A 22,698-nucleotide genomic window follows, 5' to 3' on the forward strand; every position below is an offset into this window, starting at 1 on the left:
ATAGTGGGACAACTGTATAAGTGGTGACTGGATATAGTCAGACAACTGTATAAGTGGTGACCGGATAGTGGAACAACTGTATAAGTGGTGACTGGATATAGTCAGACAACTAGATAAGTGATGACTGGATATAGTCAGACAACAGTATAAGTGGTGACTGGATATAGTCTGACAAATAGATAAGTGGTGACTGGATATAGTCAGACAACTAGATAAGTGGTGACTGGATATAGTCGACAACTGTTTAAGTGGTGACTGAATATAGTCAGACAACTAGATAAGTGGTGACTGGATATAGTCAAACAACTGTATAAGTGCAACGTGGTGACTGGATATAGTCAGACAACTGTATAAGTGATGGCTGGATATAGTCTGACAACTAGATAAGTGGTGACAGGATAAAGTCAAACAACTGTATAAGTGGTGACTGGATATAGTCTGACAACCAGATAAGTGGTGACTGGAGATAGTCAGACAACTAGATAAGTGGTGACTGGATATAGTCAGACAACTAGATAAGTCGTAAGTGGTGACTGGAAAGTTGTACAGCTGTATAATTTGTGACTGGATATAGTTGGACAACTGCATAATTGGTGACTGGAAAAAATTGGACATCTACATCAGTTGTGGATGATAGTGGGACAACTGTGTTAGCGGTGACTTGATATAGTCGGACAACGAGATCAGCGGTGACTGGATTAAGTGCGACAACTGTAAAAATTATAACTGGATGGAAAATTTTGATGAACTGTCTTAAATACTCTATAATCTCCTAAGTAACTAAAAAAAATATACGTGGAACAAAGCAAATTTTTAGTAGTGCTTCAAGATATTGATTTTTTTTTTAATATTAGACTTTAATACTGAACAAAGCTTGTTACAGATAGTTCAATGAATAAATCCGGTAACAGATATTTGATGACTATCAAACCTGATTCAACTTACAGAAATGTACAAAGGTTGGAGGATAGAGAAAAAATCAGATATACTCCACAGCCCCCAATCAGGAAATAATTCAGATACTATACTTAATGGTGTTAATATAAACAAAATCTGTAATGAGCGGTTCATGAAATATCTTCAAACTTTTCCTTAAAAAATGTGATCTTTGACCTTGACAACGCCGATCAAAATCGAATCAGGTGAAAAAAATCATCTTTCTCAATGGTGCAGATATAGGCAAAACTGAGAGAATCATGATTTATGTTGTACAGAAAGGTTTTACCTTAAAACTTGTAAAGTGTCACATTTTACCCTTCTGTAATACAGCCTACTATTACTACTATTCTGGTATCACCATTAGCTAGCATGTCTGTAGGTTCTCTAATGTGATGTGACAAGTAAGATTGTTTGATATAAACTGTAATACAGCCTACTATTACTACTATACTGGTACCACCATTAGCTAGCGTGTATGTAGGTTCTCTAACGTGATGTGACAAGTAAGATTGTTTGATATAAACTGTAATACAGCCTACTATTACTACTATACTGGTATCACCATTAGCTACCATGTATGTAGGTTCTCTAACGTAATGTGACAAGTAAGATTGTTTGATATAAACTGTAATACAGCCTACTATTATTACTGGTATCACCACATGATAATTTGATATGTAATATTTAATTAGAGTTTATATATACAACAATGCAGTCAGCTCCTCTTTCTGTTTTAGCTGTAATTATAAGTTGTTTTGTATATAGTTTATATCCAACTCATGATGTTTCCCTTGATAAGTCATGAGCTGTTTGGTTATGTATTTTAATGAAGGTATGGTAATTAGTTGCTGTGAAATTGACCAATCACAGAGCAGCATAGTGTCACCGATATGGGTCTCTTAATTGGTAGCAGCCCCCATCATCAGGGGAGGCTGCAGTGAACCACGGTGGTTTATGTGTATACCCACCCACCATCCCCAGCTACATGCCTAGTCCTTATATGCATCTAGGCTTTGCCAATATGAAATGTATTATCTTTTGTTGTTTTACTTGTAATTAGCAGCTGTTCTTTGTTTATTCATGATTGTATCTTTGTACAAATGCCATTACATGTACCATTTATACTTGCCTGTGGCAGGTAGCAGTGCTCTACTTTAAGTTGTTTGGGCTACTCTCTTCAAATAGGTTGGTATATGCAGCTTCCCATAAAGTTTTCAATCAACTGTAATGCAGTTTTTGCTTAAATTCTAGGGGAATTTATCCCCAACCTCAACATAGTTTTAAATTAGTGTGGGGATGCAGCAACTCTTGTATTACAGGAGACTATAGCTGCTCTCATCATGGCTTCTCCAGGGGTGTTCACAAACAGTCTAGTGCTAGTCGCGATCGTTTCTCTGGAGATGTTTTCAGAGTCTAGCAGCTCACTTTCTCTGGGCTGTGTAAAGGTGCTTCTCTGAAGACATTAAATTTTTCAGAGTCTAGCTGCTTCTCTCAATACCCCTGGAGTATAGCTTATTCAATATATTATCATAAATGCAGGTTAATGCTGATATGGTAGTAAAATCGTTCGAGTGACGGAGTATAGCCCTTGATGCGCCAAATGTATTGATGCTTGTAAATATGTTGCTAACAAGAGTAATAAACAAGTTAACCTGTTTCTTGTGTGTTAGTTGTATATATATATAGTCAGCATGTATGGAGGTTCTCTCATTTAAACACATTTTATTGATAGAAAAAACAAAGGGATTGGGCCCAAGTTCTGACAACTAACTAGGCCCTCTCCCAACAATATAACACACTGCAATTAAAGACATAACATGTGATGACAAAAAGTTCAGCATATATGTTACAGACACTCTACTATTTGACATGAAAACAGCAGGAAGAAAGGAAAGGAGTGAAGGAAAAGGTGAAAGGAGGGACATATGAGGGGAAATATTCTGGTTGCAATAATTGTCCACTAATTGGTTTCAAACCTCTTCATTGATTTTATGAATGATTGTACAGCAAGTATAATGTCGACATTTGTTTGGGATGGAAGATCAGAATCTCTCCATATAAGAGTATCCAGATGGGGGCCTGGTTAAAATACCAATGTTTAAAAGAACATCAAATAGTCCTATTCAAGAATTTGAAAATTGTGCACAGATAAAAAAAACAAGAGGCCCATGGGCCTAAACGGTCACCTGAGTCTATAGTATTTATTTTTGTTGTTGAAATATGTACCAATTTGAGTAAAAAATAGTATAATGTTAACTTAACTTTGTCAGGACCATGAGCTGATCATTCCTAGACCAATTTTAAGTGAGATCGGCCTATTAGAACTTAGTAGCAAAATAGCGGCCATGGCAGCCAAATTGTATTTCTGATTGACCCGAAAAATAACAACACTTTGTCAGGACCATGAGGCGATCATTCCTACCAACTTTCAGTTCAATCGGTCCAGCAGAACTTGACTTTAAGTTTGAAATAGGTTTTCAAAATGGCGGCCGTGGCGGCCATATTGGATTTCTGATCGACCCGAAAAATAACAACACTTTGTCAGGACCATGAGGCGATCATTCCTACCAACTTTCAGTTCAATCGGTCCAGCAGAACTTGACTTTAAGTTTGAAATAGGTTTTCAAAATGGCGGCCGTGGCGGCCATATTGGATTTCTGATCGACCCGAAAAATAACAACACTTTGTCAGGACCATGAGGCGATCATTCCTACCAACTTTCAGTTCAATCGGTCCAGCAGAACTTGACTTTAAGTTTGAAATAGGTTTTCAAAATGGCGGCCGTGGCGGCCATATTGGATTTCTGATCGACCCGAAAAATAACAACACTTTGTCAGGACCATGAGGCGATCATTCCTACCAACTTTCAGTTCAATCGGCCCAGCAGAACTTGACTTTAAGTTTGAAATAGGTTTTCAAAATGGCGGCCGTGGCGGCCATATTGGATTTCTGATCGACCCGAAAATTAACAACACTTTGTCAGGACCATGAGCTGATCATTCCTACAAACTTTCAGTTCAATCGGCCCAGCAGAACTTGACTTTAAGTTTGAAATGTAAAATGTTAACGGACGACGGACGACGGACGAAAACGGATAGCAATAGGTCACTTGAGCTAAAGCTCAGGTGACCTATAAATGATACCCATCTTCATTACTATCATTGCAATAAAAGGCAGGTGAGGCACACATACGTTTACAAACACAGAATAAATCACTTTTAAGACCACTACATTAATTATGTCTAGTTCGTGCTCACAGAACCGAGAGGTGTTGATTACCGACATTCAAATATTTCGGTAAAACGCGTGGTACAGGACAGGTGATATTTTCATATTGAATTTAGAAGATGATGAGATATTTTAAACAGATTTATCAAGTCCATCCCATAAATTTATCGTGGAAGGGATAAATGACTTTTTAAGAATATCTGATCTACAGATTGGTATTTGAAAGTAATCGGGATTACGAAAAACACAATGAAGATCAATTCTTCTGAAAGGAAGCAAATTATGAAGATAATCTGGAACTAATCTATTATGCATCTTATAAAAATTAGAAAGGTGTTTTTTTTCTCTCCGAGATTTTAAAGGTACCCATCCAGTTTCAAAGAAAAGTGCCTCACAAGAGGCGACAGAGGAAAGACCAGACACAACTCTGGCTGCTTCTAACTGCACCCTCTTCAAGGCATTTGACAGTTTGACAGAACATGTACAACCATCCCATACACAAGAGGCATATTCGAGAGTTCAAGTCTTATGAAAGATGTATATATAGTATTTAATGTATCCTTATTAACTTTATATTTCAATTGTTTTAATGCAGGGACTTTAGAAGAAGCTGTTTTAATTATTTGATACACATGGTCATGCCGTTTGCAATTACTACTGAGAAACACTCCAAGGCGACAATGAGGGTTTGTGAAAGGAAGCGGTTTGTTATTACAAGTGAGGTAATTAAGTTTTATATCAATTAAGTGGACTAGGAAAGAAAACCAGAGGGATCTTGGCGTCCACCATTGTGCCATCTTCATTAGTTTATGTCAGTTTTATCTTTTCTCTTCTTTTCTCTGATCTGTTTGATCAAGTCATGTACACAGTAAATGCACTGTTTCACATGTTTACTAGTACAGTTCTTGAAATGTTACAGAAATAGATCCAATCATTACAATATCAGAAAAATCTCATAAGTACTTCCTGTGCCCATCTTGTTTTTATGATCACTCTCCAAAGTAAACATGCACAACTACAGACCAAGGGGAACACACATATCAAATTTGAGAAAGAACCCTCCAGAACTTCCTGGAAAAAAGCAATTAACAAACATTCACTGTCAAAATCCAAGATGGACACCTGCCGGCCATTTTGTATATCAGATCAGTCTCAAAAGTTAACATGCACAACTACAGACCAAGGTGAACCTTCATATTAAATTTGAGAACGATCCCTTCAAAACTTCCTGAAAAATAGCGATAACAAACATTCACTCTAAAAATCCAAGGTGGCCATCTGTCGGCCATTTCGTTTATCCGATCAATCTCAAAAAGTGAACATACACAACTACAGACCAAGGGGTAACTACATATAAAATGTGAAAAAGAACCCTCCAGAACTTCCTGAGAAATAGTGATAACAAACATTCACTGTCAAAATTCAAGATGGCCTCCTGTCAGCCATTTTGTATATATGATCAGCCTCAAAAGTAAACATGCACAGCTACAGACCAAGGGGAACCTTAATTCATATCAAAATTGAAAAAAGATCCCTCCTATACTTTCTGAGAAATAGCTAGCTATAACAAACATTTATTGTCAAAATTCAAGATGGCCTCCTGTCGGCCATTTTGTATATATGATCAGTCTCAAAAGTAAACATGCACAACTACAGACCAAAAGGTACCTTCAAATCAAATTTGAAAAAGATCCCTCATGTTCTTTCTGAGAAATAGTGATAACAAGAATTATTTAAAGACGGACGACAGACAAAGGGTGATTTGAATAGCCCACCATCAGATGATGCTGGGCTAAAGATTATGTACATTTATTAGGATAATAGTGAAATATCAGTGATTTTTGTAGATTTTTTCAGGCATGGACATCTTTTTAAATTTTGTTGATGAATCCTTAATAAATAAGACTTCAAAAAGTGAGTGAATCCAAGGATAAGCAGGATTTAAGGACTCAAATGTCCAAGTCCCAAAAATCATTGATTGTGTAATTTCTTTAAATGAGCCATAATAAATTACACCCATAATAATTAATTCAGCTGAAAGTATATATATGCAATCATTATTCATAAACCGTTTGGTAAATCTGTTACTGGTATTTCTTATTTCTGGTACCAGAAACATTTTATTTGTTCAGATTCTAGTCATAAATACATTGTAGTTTGCTGTATTATTGTCCGCTGACAATGATAATGTATATGTTATATCATATTTACCTCACTGGATGCTGGACATTGCTCACAGAAAACCTCGATCTTTATATCGCCAACATCGGTATGGAGAGTTACAGACTGCAATATGAAAATATAATTTTGCTTAGATTATTATGATACTTGAAAGTAATTGTCGGAGTTACTTATACATTTAACAAGTTATTTTGATTTATCACTTGTTTTTACAAACTTCACCATCTGGTTATCAACTCTTGGATGTAACATTTCCTTAATTTACTTTCTATCAATATTTGAAAAGGAAATTTCAGAGTATTAACATTTTGGTAACTGGTCATTTGGCTTCCCAATGCAAGAAGCCATGCTACTAAGCCAAAGCCAAGCTACTTTTATAAGATATTTGATACTCCCCAATACTTACCATTGTATTTTACCTAAATTTTACAACAGTCAGTTTTTTTATTATTAGGGAAAATATAGCATTGTTTTTATTGAAATAGGGATTATGTCCCTAATTTTTTGGTCATTTTGGGAAAATAAAGCACTTTTTATCTAGGGGACAACAGCCTGTATTTGGCTGTAAGACTGATAAAAAAAAATCACAGCTTATGCAATGTCATTTCAACACTGTAAATATATAGATTATTGGTACTTGGACAACATTTCAACCTGGCACTTTGTTTGCTTTTTGTGTTGTGTGTTCTGTCACACTGATTTCAGACTTTTAATCTTTACACCCATCCAATTAGGTCCCACAACCCCAACTCCCCAGTCCATCTCATTCACACTTATGCATCCTGAGGGGATTCTAGGCATATTAAATCACTACACTGTTGAAAGTGGTCACCATCTGTCAGAACTAGATCCTTTGGAGGATTCAAACCAAGATTGTAAGACCTTAATTATATTGAGCACATGGAAAAAAATGCTAGCAATCCTGAAACTGAAACCCAGACCAACGTGACAAGTTACTGTACCATTAGAGAGACACTTAACAGCTAGAAGTTGAACAGCTCTGCCGAAACTCTGGAAACTGTTTAAAGCGTAAATGTTTACAAGTCTCACTGAGTGAGAATGTAAGTTAATTTTTTACTCAATAAATCACAGATTACATTAAATTTAAAGGTAATAGTGAATGCTCTTGTGTGAGCTTCATAGGTAACACATACATGCACATATAAGTCAAAAGCTATAAAGAAATCTCTACCACCTTGGACGTCAAGTAATTTTGGTTATTTGGGAAATCATGCATGCAGAAATTCACTGTATGGAGGCTGTCATTTTGGATGTACCGGATGTAGAACTAGTTCCAATAGCAAAAATTGATTTCAATACAGAAGCTTACGGTCTTGGTGAATGTTTATTTTCTTTTTCAATTTTTCATTTTTTGTGTGTTATTAGCGTCAGTCAATATGAAGTCATAAACAATAATTACCACCAAAAAGCCAAGACAATCAAACTCTTTGAAAATTGAGGTTTAGTAAGACAGATTACAGAGAACATGTCAGCCATTATGTTGTTTGTTTTGGGATTATAGACTACATACAGGAATGTATAGCATTTGTAAGAAATCCGGTTTTGAGCTTATATTATAGAGCAACATTGCGAAAGATATATATATATATATATCAGGAGAGGAGGTGAATGTCTAAGTCTTTTTCGTCTTGAGTTCATAGATCACAAATATTCCTGTAGCAGAACTGGACTGGGTTGTTCTGCGACCAGGAAGCTCAATTGGTAGAGCGCCCATCTAGAGGTCACAAGGTCCCCAGTCTGAATCCTGGTCAGGTTGTGCATTTTCCACTATTCTATTCCATAATCATTGATGCATGTAACCATCCCTTGTACAAAGTATTGAGTGTACACTTGAAACAGGACTGGAAATATGCACTGCTACACTGCGGTTCGAACCCGGGACCCTTGGAACTCTAAACGGACGTGCTACCAACTCTAAACCGACGCTCTACCAATTGAGCTACCTGGTCGCTGCTGATTGACCTAGCTAGTCCAGTTCCGCTACACACTTGTCAAGTGGATACCCAAACCTTGGTTGCACATATCGTTGTCTATGGGGCTAAACTAAAGACTAAACTAGAAAATGTCTTTAAGACATAAATGCCCCCGCTCATGGATGGGACGGGACGGAAGGGGATGGGATGGGACGGACATGGGCAACACTATATGCACCCCCATTTTATGGCTGGGGCATAAAAAAGTAGGGAGGAATGTAGTGGCACTGGACTGGGCTGATCATTGGCGAACGGGTAGCTCAATTGGTAGAGCTTCCGTCTAGATTTTGGAAGGTGGAGACCTGCATGGGTTAAAATCCTGTTTTGGCCATGCATATATGCATTTCTCTTTCTCCTGTATTATATATTTTGTCCCTACTTTTTCCTGAATCTCAAATATCAACATTATCAAGTTATTAATAAAAATAATTAACATACAACTGAAAGCACTTTTTTTTTTGCAAATTGCAGCTTTGTTGATTTTCAAGTTAGGTAGGCTATAGAAATTTGCCTAAATAGAGAATATGTTTCTTTTTTCAAGCTCAACAGCTATATATACAAGCTTCTCTCAGAGATGTTATTTCAAGTAAGTGAACGAGGCAGCGTCTAGCTTAACAGATTACTGGCACTCTCAACACGACCATGATGCTCCAGTCAATGGACTAAGCATCATAAATGTTATAACATACTATACAGAATTTACTGTACTTAAATTGCAGTATATGGGACAAGTTTGTGAAAAGGGCTAAAGAAGTTAATTATAATCACAGGCACCTGTATCTGTGTATCTGGCCATAGTATGTAAATTAGTTAAAATATAAGATGGTCTGCCTTCCCTACTATATTGAATACATACCAGATACAGGTGCCTGTGATTATAATAAAAGCATACTTTATTTTGTAGGCCTCGTTTCTGCTCCGAAAAAACCCACGTTTAAAAGAGTAACTTTCGTTTCCAAATATGTATCCTTCCATTCCTTTGCAGTACATAATCTTGATTTAGTGGTTGATGTTATATTTGAACTAAACACAAAAGAACTGAATCATGAAAAATGTTTGGCACTAGGAAGTACCTTTATCATATTATTATATAAATACCGTACCATTTTTGTTTCTTTCTTCGCCGGTAAAACGTATTTTTCACGTTTGTTTATACCGGATGTGATTTCCCGGAAGTAATCACTTTAGATGTAGGAATAGGTCCATACATATGGGACGAAATCACGATATTATTACGTAGTTTTACAGAATTTGATCATAATAAATCGAAATAATTTTAAAAGCAAATTTTAATATATAAGGAAAAGATGGTTGAGTTATCTTATTCATTTTATATAAAAATAATAACTACAACTTCTTGTATTTTCCTACTGTTCCGTAAATTTGCTTTTGTTTTCCAAGATGGCGGTAAATGTTGAAATTGTCAACCGGGCATGGAATGTTGTATGCGAGTCTCTTACACCAGGAAAGGTATATCAATAACTGTACAGTACACTAACAGAGAATTATTACCATCCGTCATACATTCTAATGTTATCGTTATTTTTTCCATGCCCTGTATAAAGTAGACACAAACAAGACGCTTCGTCCCCACCACTAGTCAATTACACTGTACAAAATCAGACGTTTCGTCCCATTTATATTTTGCACGACAAATTTTTGTTATGTATTACATGGGGTATAAACCGTGGATTCTTATCGTCATTAACCTATGTTTTGATTTGGTGAAAGTGGCCAAAATAAAGTGATAATAAGATAAATCCACATCACTCAGTGAGTAAAACGGTGCGACAAGAATACATGATAATAACCGAAAAGTGACATTAAGCGATGTGATATTAAATGAATTGTACAGTATTTACTTTATTTTTGATAATGATTATTGAGTGAAAATGTCAATGATGCTGAAACAGAAACAATTAACATGACTATAAACATGTAGGTGGCATTTTTTTTAGTTTGAAATATAATCAAGAGGTTCTGATTTTATAAAATAAAACGTTAACCCTAAAAATAAATACTCAATCATCTCTGTAGCCCAAGTCTCTATTCATATCAGATATATCCCATTCAAAGTCCTAGGCTATAGATGTTTCAGTACTTGGTCGTTTCAATTCTACTTCCGAAAAGTCTGTTTGATATTTTTAAAGACATTTGACACTTGGGCTTAGGCCCTTTTCATCTTTGTACTTTTTTTCCCTTTTTTTTCCTTTTTTTGTCCAGTGTACAGTACATGTGTTGTTGAATTTACATTTTTATATTCTTCAGCACTTTTCGTCTTAACAAAAATGTAATTAAATATCCCATAATCATTCTTATGTACCGAACATCTAGAATTTAATATTGGTATGATATGAATGAATTCTAAATGTTCTGGTACCTTAAAATAGGACGTGTCAGTCCAGACAAAACAAAAGCAGAAGAAATCTTTAAATTTGAAATCAATTACACAGAAAACACACAAAACAAGCAATATTAATGTTCCTGTTGAAACGTCACTAAACCTAGAACCGAAAATCATTTCAAAATATTTAAATGACTTTTGGGAGGTAACGGGTACCAAAATATTTTGATGCCAAAACAACCAAGTTCCTTAAATAATTGATTGACTAATCGGGTACAGTATTTACTTTCTTGTGAACATAAAGATGGCTCGTAATTATATATATATAACAGATCAGAAGGAATTTTAGTTTGTACTTGCATATGTATGAAAAACATGATCGTTCTATCTGTTTCAGACACCAAGATCGCTCAGCAACACTGAAGTAGAATTCCAAAATGCAGTTCAAGTTTTAATCCAAAACACTTTAGGTCATATTATTGAAGAGTGGTTTTTAGAAAATCTGCAGCAATATCTACGCCTACAAGTAGCTGCCAAGTTTTGGAGCTATTTTGAGCCATCCACCAGCAATGAATATGTCGCTGTGGATCGTACAGAACAACTATCACAAGCTGTGGAATATCTCCACACTGTTGTGTCGGACTATGTCCCGTGCTTCAATAAACTGGAGTCTGTCAGCCAGCTGAGTCAGTACCGTAAACCGTCACTTCTGATGCATGCTGGTTCATTGTCCAGTACATTCATATTGTTGATAAAGGCAGTCGTGTTTAACCTGATCCCACGCTCATTCAAGGACGCAGTGGATGCGTTCTACTCCGAGGCATTCAAGGCCTTCCACCACAGCAGTTCAGAAGAAGAACAAGGTACAGTACAGTATATATCAGTATATTTCAAATGTGCAGAAAATTAAAATACCTGTACTATATGACATTATAATTTTTTAATAATAAAATGTATACATATATGTAGGTTAATTGATCTAGAAACCATCTCTATATTACATATTCTTTCCTTTTTGTATGTACCTGGTACATGATCATGAGTATATATACTCTACAATATACAATTAACTGCATCTATAGTGTTCCTTTAATTTGTGAAGCCTGTGTTAAAACAGCATCTACTTATAATTGTACTTTTATAGAAGGTGACGATGAAGAGGAGTTGACAGGTTGTAAAGGGTGTGGCCAGGGAATGGACATATGTCGATGTCAGGACATCATGGTCAGATTTCACAAGCTAAATGCCAAGCTGTGAGTGAACTATTCAAACATTAAAAAAAAAATCCTATTTATCGTCATTTCCATCAGCAGAATCCTTTTTTCCCTTTTCAGTAGATGTATTATACAAATACATAATGTAAGTTAATAGTCTTGTACTTTTAGCTAGCGTCATGATCAATAAGCTGCTGCCTACATGTACCCTATCAAATTCAAGTGCAATGCACGCGCAGTACTCCGTGATCGGTTTCTGTACTCACTTTCCCTTTAAGAATTGTATGTTAACATATACATGACACTGATTCACTACAAATTAGTCCCTTAATGTAAATTATAAGGTCAAAGGTTTTCAATTTTATGAATCAACTATATCATTAAAGTGATATGCAAACATGTACATATATTTCATTTCATTTTATAAACAAATCTATCAAGCATCCAACAGGATTATAAAACCAGCACTTTCTTTAGTGAGAAATATGTTGTTTTGTCACCTCAGAAGAATATATTAACAATGAAAAATGCATAAATGAAAATGGTTCCCCTCCAGTTCATTGTAATTTGTAATTTGGGCATTTAATTTGAGAAGATTTTGTTTTCTGTGTTTGAAACATTGCGATATATACTGAACCTGTCACTGTAACATGTTATGTTTTGACAGAGATGATGTTGGGATACTGGAGCGTGTGTCGGGGTCAGCTGTCACGGCCATTGTCCATGAGAGAATCAAACAGCACGTGGAGAGTACCTGTAAAGGAAACTTTGAAACATCTTATCTGGATAATCTGCAAAGTGTAATACCCGATTAATTACCTGTGGATTAATTTTTATCAAAATTAATATATTGATTAAATATTTATTTTTTTACTAAGCGGCAACCTTAGGTTAAACTACAATCCATGACATGCGCAGTAGCTTCCTCTGAATGGTTTTTACTTATGCATCTAACATGTTCATGTGTGCCAGTTAAAAAAATATAATAGAGTGTGTTGACTAAAACTGAACGATTTTACAAGATGTAGTTAGGGTAGTTAGGCTAAGAGTTTGATGATAGACAGATTCTGTGCATATGCAAAAAGATGTGGGCGGCCTAGCTCATTTTGATTAATTTTACCTATCCTTTATATATTACATACACTTATAAAATTAGTATGTACTGTCAAGACCCCAGGCTGACCTGTAAGTGATATACATGAAAATATACCTTCTGACGTCATTAAGTTTAGATTGATGATTCTTGATATTTCATTCTAAAATTAAGATTACTTCTTTTTCTGATGTTGAGTGCTGCGATTGTGTTTCAGTGGTTGGAGACAAAAGTGCTAGGCTGGTTACATCTTGTGTATTCTGATGAAAGACGCCACACCACTGCTGACTGTATTTCTGGATTTAAAGGCAGACTTCTCCACTTCTTGTTTGAGACATATGCCAAAACACAGATAGATCAACTCTTCAACATCATCATAGAATACCCGGAGTCAGAACCTGCTATATTAGATCTGAAAGTGTGTCTAGAGAAGACAGATCAGCGCCCACACCTGGTTACCTCTCTGAAGTCAGCCCTAGAGACAAGACTCCTGCATCCAGGTGAAAGATACCTCTTGGGGCTAGTATTGGGCTCAACACCCATATATGAGATACTTGGAGAGCTAATACATGTATTGGGCTAAACTAATAAAGGGTTAACATTGAGCTTATATTAAGATTCAGGTCAGATTATTCCTAGAGTTAAATCTTTTAAAGTTTCAAAAACTTAACATCAGCTATATATATTTGACATGTAATAGGAATAGGGAAAACAACGGAAACTTAGCAGAATTGAACCTTTTATAAGATACAAGCTTCATTGTTTTTGCAACAATTGCTTTACAAGTTATATTAAACACTCTTGTTGGCTCAGAGGTGAAATTTCAGTGGTCTCGATGTGGAAAGAAACCAGAGTACCTGAAAAAAACCGACATTGTTGAGCAGGTCATCATACACATTTTTCTGGTTTGATTGGGGAAGGTATATGGGGTCACCTGTCTGCCTGACCGCATAGGTTTTCTCCGAGAACTCTCATTTTCTTCAACATTAAGACCCCCGCCACTAAATCTGGGCGAACAACAGTGATTACTATAAGTTGAAATAACTTGTTTCATAATTGTTGTAAAATAAATAAAGTTTATCTTTAAACTCTAGACTGACACCCTAAGCGGTTGATCAAGTACCTGGTGACAGTTGATCCGTCCATTCAAGTTTCATCTAAATATATTTATACAATGTGGCTTTTCTGATTTTGTTTTTCAACAGGTGTGAACACCTCGGATATTCTTACTGCATATATAGCTGCTATCCGTGCTCTCAGAGTGCTCGATCCCGCAGGGGTCATTCTAGAACTCGTCTGTGATCCTGTCAGAAAATATCTAAGGTGAGATATTGGGAACTTGAGTTTACATTTACAGCTTTTGCACTTCCTTTCAAATCATATAGAATAGAAAACACATGTACGGTATATGACACCAATAATATAAAAATCGTATAACCCATATATATGAGTTTTGTATGTAAAAGTTGATAATTAATATTTGGTAGCATCTTGAAGATTGACTGTACTATATAATGCTTACTGCTAAGTAAAGCAGATCTAAGCACCTACCCTGCATGTTTTTTTTGCCAATTTAAAACAAGCACTATTAAAGTAAGGGAATCGGCTTTGTAAAAAAGTTATTAAATATAATTATGTAATAAGTATATGAAAATAAAAGTATCGGCCTCCCTTTGAACCGTATATTGTTCTCACAGCTATTTTTGGAAACATGTATTTTTGTTAGAATTGTAATTATGATGTGTAATTTGCTATTGATGTAATCAAATATGTTAATCACCTTTGCTACTGAATCTACTGGTTCTATTTTTAGCTTTTGGTTGTGTACTGTTGCAAAGGTTATGCTCTATTTGTAGAATCAACTGATGTTCAATTCTCCCTAATTAAACAGAGATATCCACACATTCGCTCAGGAAAAGATATCTCCGTCTAACCCTAGGGTTGAGACGGGGGTATTCCCCTGTCATAACAATTGTATGAGGTCATGTCAACAATGCAATGACATCAAGTCAACAGTAGCACATCAAGGAAGATAACTCTGATCGGCTGGAAATTATAAAATAAACGTTTGCAGCATTTCACAAAATTACCTCTTGTAATCATGTGGATGAAAAATAATTATTTCCAACTTTAGGAGTAAGACAGAAAAATGTCAACCCTCAGGGTAAGATTCTTAAATGTCTGGCCCTCACAAAAGCGTCGTGCTAGACATTTAAGAATCTTGCCCCTTGGGTTGAAATTCTTTTGTCTTACTCCCAAGGTGGGGAAAGATTATATTAACCTCTATAATCCCTTGTTAAAGCTCTATAACACCCTATTGATTTTGTTGAATCCAGGTCCCGAGATGACACTGTGCGCTGTATTGTCTCCAACCTGACAGATGATGGGAGCAATGAGTTATTAGATGAACTAATTAAGGGTCAGCCCCTCCTCCTAGATGAGGGCTGTCATAGTGATGACGAGGATGATGACTGGGAGAAATGGATTCCAGACCCGGTGGATGCTGACCCTTGTAAGTTTAAAGAGACGTTTTCAAAGTGGTTGATCGAAGTTAATAGCACTCTTTTACTTGTGTGTAGCATAGTTCAGAAATAGGACACTGGTGGTTTTCTTTCTTGATTGTTTTATATATATTCATATCACCAAATTTTGCATTTAAAAACAATTTGAAGGGATGTGTAAAGATTGTTTTTTGTTTTCATTTGAACATTTATATAATATATTCAAATGTGTCTTGATACATGTAATAAAATGTTTCAATTACACAAAGGGAAACAAACAGAACATCCGATAATTTTAGCAGAAAGTCGTAAGAAATTAGACAAAATAACAATAAAAAGAACTTAAGATATTAAATAATACATATACAATCAACATTTATAAAATACTGTATACTATTTACCGAACTACTCAATTAAATAAACATCATCCAGTATTTTCAACAGACAGTAAAAAAAGTATACAGAATGGAAATAAACAGAAAATTCAGTGTTAAGTTAATTTGTATTAAACTTGCATAGAGTAACAGAATATAGAGGAAAGAATCTCATAATGATATGGATCGAGAGTGTTTTATTACTGTCTGCCTGTTATATTTGCCAGCCACGACATCTAAGAGCAGGCGAGCCTCTGACATCATCAGTATGCTGGTGAATATATATGGCAGCAAGGAACTTTTCGTGAACGAGTACCGAACTCTGCTTGCGGACCGCATCCTCACCCAGTTTAATTACGACATTGAGAAGGAGATCCGATACCTTGAGCTGCTCAAACTGCGGTTTGGTGAGGCACAGCTCCACTACTGCGAGGTCATGCTGAAGGACGTGGCCAACTCTAAACGTCTCAATTCTCGAGTGGTGGAAGAGAGGTCAAAGGGCACACCACAGGTAATTATTCAGCACTTTCCACACTAATTTGATAGCGCTGAATTATTATTTACCAGTAATCATTGAATTTATTATGGAAATCCCTATATTTTGACTTATTCTAATACATATTTCAAGTGTAAAAAAATCCACATTTTGACTTCTCCAAATATTTGCACTGAAAAAACTTTCACATTAGAATTGTGCTTCTATTATATTTGCACTGTACAGTTTGGGACTGGTTTATTTATTTCAAAATTTACGAAAAAAAAATACAGCACAACAATTGACACCTCTACAGGAAAAATGGAATTCAAGATAGCCAGTTGTTACATAACAATTTGGGAGTGATTCTGCTACTGGTATTATACATGCTTTTATGAGACTTCTAGTTGTGTGTACATACAAGTGATTGCTTTTACAGGAGATTGAAGTGAATGCTATGATCCTGTCGGCGCAGTTCTGGCCAGCGTTCCGGGAGGAGAAAATTGCCCTGCCAGATATAATGCAGAACTCACTGGAGTGTTATACTAAAGTATATGAGACACTGAAAGGCAATCGCACACTCAACTGGAAACCTCATCTTGGTAAGATTGGGTAGGAAGGATTTTGAAGAATATGCATCTCTCATATTAAATGTTTATTAATTCAATTCAAGATATCAATTTTATTGTGTAAGGTATCTTGTCAATGTAAGTAGCAGGTATGAGTTTGATTGTATTTAGTGAGAAGTTGTAAACCAGCCTGAGAGTAAAAACAATACCGTAAAAACCCATGTAATTTGCGCACTTTTTTTCCAGAAATTTAATAACCAAAGTGGGGGGTGCGTAAAATACACAGGTATAGAAAAATTCAAGTTTTTTTCAGGAAAAGACCGACGATTCTGAGAGATCGCCATCTTGGATTATGTCCCTTGGTACACGGAACTCTAAGACAAATGACGATCAACAAATTTATTTATGTCAAACATTAATAAATGATACATAATGTGTTGTTATGTGAGTTTATGTGAAAAGTATTAATAAATAGGTAACCGTTAACAAAAAAACTTTAGCCAAATTTCTATGCCAGAGAATCGCCGATCAACTTACTACATTACGTTTCGACATCTCGGTGCGTTTCCCCATACTATTACGAAAATGTAGTTGATCAATTTAAGCTCCGTTCTATGTAAGTTCTGTAAGTTTGTTCAAATCACCTATGCGTATACGTATAGCATGGTTTTTTTCCGGCTCACTTTCATGTTGATCTCGCGTCTGACATTACGTAAAAACGTGATTGATAATAACCTCGTGAATTATTACAATATTTATTAAATGCAGCATCGTAAAATTAGTCCGCGTTAACTATTTTTTTCCTTGGAGTAGATTTGAAGAGGCTGTATTGATTGTCCACGCTTCTAGTATAAACATAATTTTTATAATCCCTTATCAGTCAAATCAGTCTGTAATTATGACAATGCAGTAGGGCTTCGTAATTCACGCCACATGTTGGCGAGTGAAAAAAACAACACGGTCCGTCGATCGCGACTGCAAATCATTTCAATTAGTAGAGCTATTGTTAACGGGTAATCACAGAGATAGTGTTAGCTCATTACTGCATTGTAATTTGTAAAAAAAATATCGCCAAACCACGGACTTAGATAATCTAATTCCGTGGCCAACCTGAACTGTGACATGACCTGGTTTGAAGTGACGTAACACAAGCCGCCATGATGAGCCCTTCTCACTGATCGTAATTATGATCAATACAAGGTATCTAATTATGTCTTTCACCAGGAGATATGCACCAGGGGTTACTAAACATCGAATTACTTATTAATTGATATGTTTCTGTAAGCAAGTAAATGTTTTATGTAAAATATTGCTAAAATGAATTGATGTATGCCAATATGCACACACGTGTGTGTCATGTGTGCTCAGATAATTCAAAGAAAACAAGCAACAAAATACACATTTTACGTAGTTTCTTCTTGGTTTTAAATATCATTTTACATCAATGAAAAAAAATTCATAGAAATATATTTTAAAAAATATATTCAGTGATCGATTTTCGGAGCATGAACATCGTTTTTTTTCCAGATTTTTTGGGTGCGCAAAATATTCGAGTAGAACCTTTTTTCCCGATTTTCAGCCTCAAAAAGTACCTGCGCAAATTACACAGGTGCGCAAATTACATGGGTTTTTACGGTACACAAGTTGAAAAAAGGCATTCTATTTGTTACTTCAGGTTACAAATTACATTATCTGTTGTGAAAGACTGGTTATTTAGCAATATAATAGTTTACCGGTCTCTTATAAATCCTGATTTATTTGGTTTGGAAATGCTTGGAAATCCACAATGCAAACATTATTAGGAATTATAGAGAGTTATATCTGCATTTCAATTACAGATTGTACATAAAAAAAATATATATTTAGAAACTTAAAAAAAAATATTGCAGCATGAAAAGTAAAAGTTAAAAAAAGAAACCAAACCTCTCAAACCATGTGTCAATGCTGAAATAACTTGGTATACATATTACTGATTATGGTCTTAAATTTGTGTTATAAGTCTTCTGACAGTTGATCTGTATGTATTTTCTGAACTTCTTGATATAAAAATGTAGTCTGGTAAATTTACACAGTTCACAGTTGATGGGTCATAGGTCAAAATCTGGCCTTTACCTGTATACTCACCCATATCACCTTTACTTTGTAGACATAGTGTGTCTAAATAGGATTGAAAGCATTTCTTATCTTACCATGGACCCATTGTTGAAGGCCCAACAGAAAACATCAGTCAAATTTCAGACACATGTATTTCACACAGAAAGGGTTGTAATCGTAAACCATGTGGCAGGAATGACAATTGGTTCCTATTTGCTGATACTTCAGGTTTTCATTTATTAATATGTAAAATCAGACATTGAACATCAAATAATGGTATTCTAGTGGCAGGAAGTGTCAGTAACTTCAGATTACATACTCTATTGTGTGGTTAGCATTGTTTCACATGCTTGAATTGTTAACAGGTTTGGTCAACGTGGACATAGAACTCAAAGACCGGACCTTGACCTTCAACGTGTCACCTGTTCATGCTGCCATCATAATGCAGTTTGAAAATCAAGGTACTAGAGCCTACAAGAAACCAGCTGTTATCTGATGCGATGCAGTAGACTATTTTAAACACTTATCTGTACATGTCTTGCAAACCTATACACTTGTCTATATATTGTGACCTCAAGTCGGAGTAGGAGAGGCACTGTTCTGGCTACGTCAAGATTTGCTTTTTTATTGGTTTATTTGTCAGAAGTGAATCAGGAGTGAATAATCATGAAAGATTCAAGGATTTGAAATATGTATTGAATTTTAAAAAAATCTTTTCTTCCAGTGTTCAAAATTTCTATTCATAAATGACAAGCATTCAAAACGACTTTAAAAAAAATGGAAGCAGTTGCCTCCCTTTATCTTCTTCGTTGGTAATGTAAGAATAGGAATTTTTTTGGGGGGATTTTGTTTTAATTGATAATTTTCTCTATTAAACTGATTGGATGTTGTGTTATATTTCCATAAATTGTTAACAAATCTTGCATAATTTTGGAAACAATTGCTTGCTTGATGTAGTAAACCTATTTTCGTATTCCAGCACGGTGGACCATAGAGGAGCTTAGTAATGTTCTACAGATGCCTGCCACAGCACTACGGAGGAAGATTGCATACTGGCAGACACAGGGACTGCTCAAAGAGGAGACTACAGACACTTTCATCCTCATAGAGGAACACAAAGGGCGTACACACGACGTCATCATCACCGACGATGACGAGACAGAGTCGGCTATGGCGTCTGCCCATGCCCAAAGGGAAGAAGAGCTACAGGTAAGGTGTTTTTCTGTTTACTTCAGCCCGTTAGTGAGTTTTTCATTTTTTGAAATGTTATTAAAATTTTGATACATGATAGAAATTAAGCAGCTACATTTGTGTATTTCTCTGTTGATGATAACTCCATATGATTGTTCTTTGCCCTTGTAGGTTTTCTGGTCCTACATTGTGGGCATGCTGACCAACCTTGAGAGCTTGCCATTGGAGAGGATACACAGCATGCTGCGTATGTTTGCCATGCAGGGACCGTCTGCCTTGGAATGTAGTGTGCCTGAGCTCAAGGAATTCCTCGACAGAAAAGTTAAGGAACAAAAACTTATATATTCTGCAGGGGTGTACAGACTCCCAAAACCTAGCTGAGCATGACATGCCGATTCACTCGTATCCTGATGAAGAGTCTTGTCCACCCCAGCAATGGACAACCGTATATTACACTAGGCTGTGTGTACTGACTGACCCAGCCCTGCTGTGTGTTATTAACAAAAGACTTGACCAACACAGCAGTGGACAACACAGAATCAGAATCAGAATAGCAAACTCCATCGCCAGCAATTGACAACATATTACACTTGTTGGTGTGTGCACAGACTGACTCAACCTAGCGGTGGACAACATATTATTAAACTGCTCTGTGTACAGACTGACTGGCCCAATCCAGCAGTGTACAGACTGCAGAAAGTGCCAGACGATGTTCAGCCCATTAGTGAGGATAATGACCAACTTGTGTATTCATCCTATAACAGAAACTTGCCAATTTCAATGTGTAGATGATGATATCAGTGACAACTGAGATAAGATATTGAGAATCTTGTAACTCAGTTACGTGTTGATCTAGACAAACCAGACTCATTGAGGATGTGTCGTGACCATGCATGAGGGATTGTCTAATGTGTGTTGTCATTTCTGGAGTACTGCGCCAACTAACAATTATAAATGCCATAAGTGTTTGTGGCTGCATAGTATACAATAATTGTTAGAAGTTTTACAGGAAGCCAGTTTTTAATCTCATCCTTGGAAAACATTAACATGCATTCAGTCTCATTAAGTAATATATAACATATTCACTTATTCCCCCTATGAAAGTGGGTGGTTTAAGTGAAAGATGGAAAATCTAACACCAAGGAACAAAATAAAAGTTTCTGCTATTTTGTTTGAGTTTCTTGGATTTATTGTTAATGTGAGATTACCTGGCCTGAATGGTCAAGTGAGTTCAATCCGGACTCCTGGTGTTGCATCAGGTGTCCTTCCCGTACGATGTCAACTTTTCATTTTAGATGACTTATTCTAAATGACAGTTTTAGGGTTATGATATTTGGCAAGTAGCTGGGATGAAGGGCTAATAATTTTGGTCAAAACATTATTTGTTTGAACAAACCTGACCCCTATGACCTTGAAAAGGGCTCAAGGTCATTTACTTGAACAAACTTGATAGCCATTTTATCCCAGCATGTTTCGGGCCAAATCTAATCTCCCTCATCTTGGCTAGCCAAGGGTTACAATCCTGTACCATCTACCTACTCTTCAGGTGGAGAGTATAGGAAGACCGAATCATACCTGATCGCAACCCTCGACTAGCAAAGATGAATCACCCAAGGCCTCATGGTTTTCAGAAAAAAATGTAGCGTAAATTAAAACAATACATGTAATAAATCACTATTCTTTTTTATTTTGTTGCAAAAAATGGTGATTATTTCTAATAAATATTCGAAGAAAATATATATACCGGTACATATATGAATTTCAATTAATGTACATGTGTAAAACAAGTAACATCTTCAATGTATACTGCCACATTGCAGCTGACGCAGAGTTCATGGTCTCGTGAACTAGAGAAAGTGGATTTCTGTATATAAAAATTCATAAAAAAACAATAACAGTGATATTAAAAATCTAGCATAAAAACAGAATGTTTTATCATGACAAACTGAAATGCCTCAACAATGCACTTGAAACAATATAGAAATTTCTGAAAAATGAAAAACGCAGACATAAAGACAAACCTGCACACAAATCAAATGCAATAAACTTAATATAATCAACAGATAGTGTAAAAAAAAACAGCAGGCCTTGACCAGGATTCAAACCCTAGACTATCACTGTAATGGAAGAGCTGACGGGTCAAAGGAAGTGCTACAGCTACTTCCGAGGTATATCCAAAATGAAAATAAGGGGAAGTTAAACATAACAAGGTTACCGCGAGCGGTATATAATACGCCCGTCACACATTGAATGAGCAGTTGTTTGTATGATTGAAATATATGAAGTATTTGTGAGTAATTGATATTAAAAGAGAAATCATTCAACATAACTGGTAGATCAATGAGTGCAATACAACATCATGGAACGCATGCATCGCATTAATGAAACTAAGGGTAATAACTCCAATAATTATGGTCGGATAATGGCGGTTATTAAACTTGTCCGAGGTTTCATGGTAATTAATAACCTTGTTGTGAAGTTTGAAGTTAATCCGTTAATAA

The 22,698-nt window shown here is 35.9% G+C and overlaps 2 protein-coding genes across 2 annotated transcripts in view; one reads left to right on the forward strand and one right to left on the reverse strand.

The window, feature by feature from the left end:
* Positions 1-9,517, reverse strand: part of LOC110460774 (peptidyl-prolyl cis-trans isomerase-like 3) — a 26,998-nt gene extending 17,481 nt beyond the window's left edge. Inside the window, exons 1-2 of the mRNA XM_021513895.1 lie at positions 9,446-9,517; positions 6,379-6,453 (exon numbers count right to left, since the gene is read on the reverse strand). Of these exons, the coding sequence (XP_021369570.1) occupies positions 6,379-6,453; positions 9,446-9,448 (78 nt within the window). The 5' untranslated portion in view covers positions 9,449-9,517. The remainder of the gene's footprint in view (positions 1-6,378; positions 6,454-9,445) is intronic.
* A 212-nt stretch (positions 9,518-9,729) lies between these two features.
* Positions 9,730-21,366, forward strand: LOC110460797 (anaphase-promoting complex subunit 2-like). Its single transcript, XM_021513951.1, has 12 exons — positions 9,730-9,812; positions 11,084-11,549; positions 11,831-11,939; positions 12,568-12,700; positions 13,211-13,493; positions 14,199-14,316; positions 15,330-15,505; positions 16,096-16,379; positions 16,783-16,945; positions 19,372-19,467; positions 19,986-20,215; positions 20,369-21,366. The coding sequence occupies exons 1-12, from the start codon at positions 9,744-9,746 to the stop codon at positions 20,576-20,578; spliced, it is 2,337 nt and encodes a 778-aa protein (XP_021369626.1). The 5' UTR covers positions 9,730-9,743; the 3' UTR covers positions 20,579-21,366.
* The last annotated feature ends 1,332 nt before the right edge of the window (positions 21,367-22,698 follow it).

Source organism: Mizuhopecten yessoensis, unplaced genomic scaffold, assembly GCF_002113885.1.
Source record: "Mizuhopecten yessoensis strain PY_sf001 unplaced genomic scaffold, ASM211388v2 scaffold10479, whole genome shotgun sequence".
Classification (NCBI taxonomy): Eukaryota; Metazoa; Mollusca; class Bivalvia; order Pectinida; family Pectinidae; genus Mizuhopecten; species Mizuhopecten yessoensis.

Bases quoted from the DNA above. Each gene is read 5' to 3' on its own strand.
- LOC110460797 (XM_021513951.1), top strand. From the start codon at position 9,744: ATGGCGGTAAATGTTGAAATTGTCAACCGGGCATGGAATGTTGTATGC. The intron at 15,506-16,095 runs GTAAGTTTAAAG...TATATTTGCCAG, and splicing joins CCCGGTGGATGCTGACCCTT to CCACGACATCTAAGAGCAGG. The intron at 19,468-19,985 runs GTACTAGAGCCT...TTCGTATTCCAG, and splicing joins AATGCAGTTTGAAAATCAAG to CACGGTGGACCATAGAGGAG.